This window comes from Anoplopoma fimbria, chromosome 9, assembly GCF_027596085.1.
Source record: "Anoplopoma fimbria isolate UVic2021 breed Golden Eagle Sablefish chromosome 9, Afim_UVic_2022, whole genome shotgun sequence".
In the NCBI taxonomy this organism is placed as follows: Eukaryota; Metazoa; Chordata; class Actinopteri; order Perciformes; family Anoplopomatidae; genus Anoplopoma; species Anoplopoma fimbria.
In genome coordinates, this window is record NC_072457.1 from 27,420,893 (window position 1) to 27,425,348 (window position 4,456).

At 43.0% G+C, this 4,456-nt stretch overlaps 1 protein-coding gene across 1 annotated transcript; it reads right to left on the reverse strand.

The window, feature by feature from the left end:
• On the reverse strand, window positions 1-3,350 carry krt98 (keratin 98). The gene is made up of 8 exons (XM_054604149.1): window positions 3,012-3,350; window positions 2,259-2,341; window positions 1,989-2,145; window positions 1,218-1,379; window positions 966-1,091; window positions 392-612; window positions 222-232; window positions 1-98 (listed from the first exon to the last, which is right to left on the reverse strand). The coding sequence occupies exons 1-8, from the start codon at window positions 3,348-3,350 to the stop codon at window positions 1-3; spliced, it is 1,197 nt and encodes a 398-aa protein (XP_054460124.1).
• Window positions 3,351-4,456: the final 1,106 nt, after the last annotated feature.

Here is a 4,456-nt window from a genome sequence, read left to right on the forward strand (position 1 = left end):
TCACTCAATCTCATCCACATCCACGTCAATGGTCTTGCTGGTTCCGACTACCCTTCCGTCCACAACTGTTTCCACCACTGTGATGGTTTTTGTGACAACTGAGGAAAAGTAAAGATACAACATTCATGAGCAAATCACACCACATATTTTCAACCCAGTTAAATATTAAGTAGCATTTTAATGTTAAAATAGAAATTGCATGCATGTAAAAAAATGCTTACCTTGTCTTGTGCTGGTAATGGAGAGAAAAAGAAAGAAGAAAACATTAGTCTAGAACATGTCTACTGTACATTGTGCTAAAATCAAACTGGAGTGAGATATTTGTTTTTATGTAACCTAATCCCCTCCCCCACCGTCTAGTCACTGTTTCTCTCTCTTCATTAGGTCTCACCTGTCATCCTCTCCATCCAGCAACCTCCTGTACTCGGCGATCTCCATCTCCAGCCGGGTCTTGAGGTCCAGCAGCATGTCGTATTCCTGTTTGTTGCTGGCGATGTTGGCGTGGAGCGCGGATAGCTGAGTCTCCAGGCTTGTGACCATGTTCTGGAGGCCTGAAAGCTGTGCAGCATAACGCGCCTGGGTCTCTGCCAGGGTGCCTTCCAGAGACGCTTTCTGTTGTGGTCGTAGGAAGAAGTTGTTAGGTGAGTAGGCTGTCAGTGATTAAAATTCAGAGATGTTACTTGATAATGGTAAAATTTGCTGCAGGGCTTGTTGGCGTGAGTGTTCAACTAGCATCTTGTGGTTCTTTGTACTTCCTAATTATCCTTATCCGCTTTATTGCCGAGAGCAAGATGAAAAGATTGTAACCAATCACATGTCACATGTCTTTATGCTAACTGCTAAACTGGGCTATAGAGCTGCAAAGCGTTTCTTTAAACATTTACACTGTTATTATGTGTAGTGGCATCATAATGTGTAGAGTCAAATGGATAATCAATCTTTATTGTTAATATATGTTGACATACCATGCTCAAATGGGACTGCAGTTCAATCTGAAGCCTCTGGAGGGTGCTCTTCAGGTCCTTAATCTCCGTGCGGGACGTCACCAGAATCTCTGTGTTTGTGATCACGTCCTGCTCCACTGCCGTGATCTAGGCAGATCAAAGAAACAATTATAGTAGATTGCTACCACCATATTAAGAGAAAAAAAAACTAAATTTAACTCTTTAAAGGTCGCCGCCGCAGTGGCTGTATTCTTATCAGTTGTAACTTTTCACCTTGTTCTGGTACCACGCCTCGAGCTCCTTGCGGTTCTTGCCGATCACTCCTTCGTAGTATTCCCTGATGTCTGACATAGTCTTGTTCAGGTCTGGAGAGGGAGTAGCATCCACGGACACATGGACTTGTCCGCCCATCTGACTCCTCAGCAGAACAAGCTCCTGTAGGGGTCAAAGGACAATCAGCTGGTGTAATAACTAAAATAATGAATATTCTTTTCTATTATGGCAACAAGAGCATCCAATGGATTCCTTGTGAGCTGTATTGCATGTATGTTTTTGGTTCTTTGGTCTGTGTGTGAGGGGAAAAAAAGGTAGCAATGAGCTAATGGAGGGAGAGAAGAATACAAGGAAGTGTGCAGAGGGAAGGGGGCAACTGGGAAAAGGGAGAAGGCGGCAGACCTGTTTGTAAAAACAATAACCTCAAATGGAATTTCCATTGTGTGATCAGAGGTAAGACAGAGGTCATGTGTGCAGAGCTTTGCTTAGACTCAACAGGTGGCTATAATAAATGGTCACAACTTTATCTCACAGTGAACAGCTGCTGTGTTTAGCTCCTAGCTGCTGAAAAGACTGATGATGATGAGATTAATCAATCACCAGTGTATTAGCAGTTATGTACATACACAGAGTGGGTGTTGGTCTGTGTGCAGGAATGTATCAGGGGTGTGACAGATGTAAACTCATCAGCTTCGCTGCTTGTAAAACTGCCATCAACAAACCGTGGATTGATTAAAACCAACCACTACTCCATCGTCTATACTCTCTCACCTCTTCGTGATTCCTCTTGAGCATGATGAGCTCGTCCTTCAGGGCCTCGTACTGACTCTCCAGGTCCATTTTGGCCAGGTTCATCTCATCCAGCACTCTCTTCAGTCCAGCGATGTCGGCCTCCACAGCCATCCTCATGGCCAGCTCGTTCTCATACCTGAGTGTAGTGAGTAATAAAGATTAGAACTTGTCTGTGAGACTTCAGTTCTCGCTTTGAAGTGCATTTGAAGTTATGTGGCATTGCAGAGAAGGGCATGGGAACACACTCACTTCATTTTGAAATCATCAGCAGCAAGTTTTGCATTGTCAATGTCCAGGACTGTCTTGGCATTAAGTCTGGAGGCAATACGAATCTGAGGAGGAAAACAAAAACAGGGAAACAATTCAGAAAAGGTTCATCTGAGCTCATGTTTAATACAGTTTTACAAAAGTAAAGTACGCAATCCACACCAATATGGGACTTTTGAGTTTAAAAGATAAAAGACTTGACCTGATTTGGTACCATTGGTTGATATTCAATTTCTACACTTATTGGGAAAGGACCCTTAAAAATGTGGTTCCTAAAGATATTGGAATTCACTAGTCCATATGCCGATTACTTAAATCTTTACATTAAGTTAAATCAAATATTCAACCATTTTTAAGCTTAAATAAAGGAGAAATGTGTCTGCAGCCTGTGCAAAATTGATGTACTGCACAACATTGGCTCATAATATCAACTACCTGATGTATCAGATTGGCTCTGCAATAAACCTAAACTGCATCCCTTTGTATGTGTGAAAATGACCAGTTTTCTGGTAATTGGTGTTTGTATAACAGTGTCATCAGCTTCCGGATAAGATGGTTCACTTCCACACTATGCTAATGATGGGTTTCCTGGCTCTCTCACTGAAATGTCAGCTGTCTTAACCCCACACACAGTACATACACAACATAACTCTTCTCCCCAAACACACTCACTCAGAAAGATAAGAAGGGGAAGATGACAGAAAACACACACACATATCGGCCACTTCTTCTTACCTTGTCCTTCAGGTCGGCTATGATGGCGAAGTAGCTGGTGTAGTCGTGGCAGATGACCGTTTTGCTCTCGTACCAATCTCTGATCTGCTTTTCCAGGCGGTCGTTCTCCTTCTCCAGGGTGCGCACCTTGTCCAGGTAGGAGGCCAGACGGTCGTTCAGGTTCTGCATGGTGGCCTTCTCGTTGGCCCCGACGTGGAGGTCCAGGCCATCAGCCAGGTTGAAGCCTCCAGAGGATTGTCCGGAGCTCTGCTGGGATGCGGAGATGCGGGTGCCACGGCCGCCTGCTCCTCCATAGACACTCATGGTCCTCTGGCCGTAGGATCTGCTGCTGAAAGACATGTTTGGAGAGATCTGGATCAGGTAGGATCACTGGATATGATCTGCAGTTGAAAGCATCACCTTGGTCTCCTTGGTTATATAGCAGCCTCACGCAGCAAAGTGGGATGGGCTACATGGAGTAAATGAAAGGGAAGAATGCGGCTGAGGGGCAACCCACGTACTCTTCTTTACAATCTCATCAGCACGGGTGTGGTGACGGTTGGGTAAGGGGTTCATCCGCTTTTCTTCAGGTTTAACCTGTGATTCCACATTTCATCTTTTCTCAATGAAGGGCATTCCTTGAATACTACTTTGTTCATTTTTTCTAACCTTGGTTTGTCATTGCAGCATCCCTTGTTAGGTTACCTGAAAGCATGTTTAGCTGCACAGACATTTTAAAATAATGCGTTCTTATAGAAGAAAAAGCTATGGTTCGCCGTCTCATAGCAGTGACAGAAATGGCACATACCAGTGACAATTTCACTTCAGTGAAACTTGGGGCCAAAGGTTGAGGTCAAGGCCTTTCTAAGGTAGCCAAAGTTATTTCTGTCATGTATTAAGTGTTGAAGACTTACAAGAAGCCACTTAAATTGTATCCAGTAATCAATATAAACACTGCTGTGATGCTGTGATGTTGAATCTTTATCAAAAAGGAATATTTCACTGTGAACATCATCCAAATCACACAGGACAACTTTCTGTCCTCTTGGGCTAGGACAGTAAATGTGCTGAATTACACAGTATTATACATTTTTGGGATTTATTTCTTCCGAGCATTATATTTATAAATTTCTAACTACAGAGCTTTAGAATAAATGATACAGGAAGGCATATTGTGTTTTGTATGCATCATTTACAGTATATAGCAAATCAAACTGAAAACACCACAACATACTGCAAGGTATTTAAGAAATATGTTTTTGTATGAGAATTGTGGAAAATATGTGAGCAGCCAGAAATGAGCACCCAAAATATTAGGCAGTTTGGAGTGGCAGTATGCGAGATGAACTGTGGACAGACACACACACGCACACACACGCAGTCACTCGAACACACACGCACCGGACCAATCTCATTATCCCCTGGCAGAGATAATAATACAATAATTATCTAGTGGTTGAAGGTGA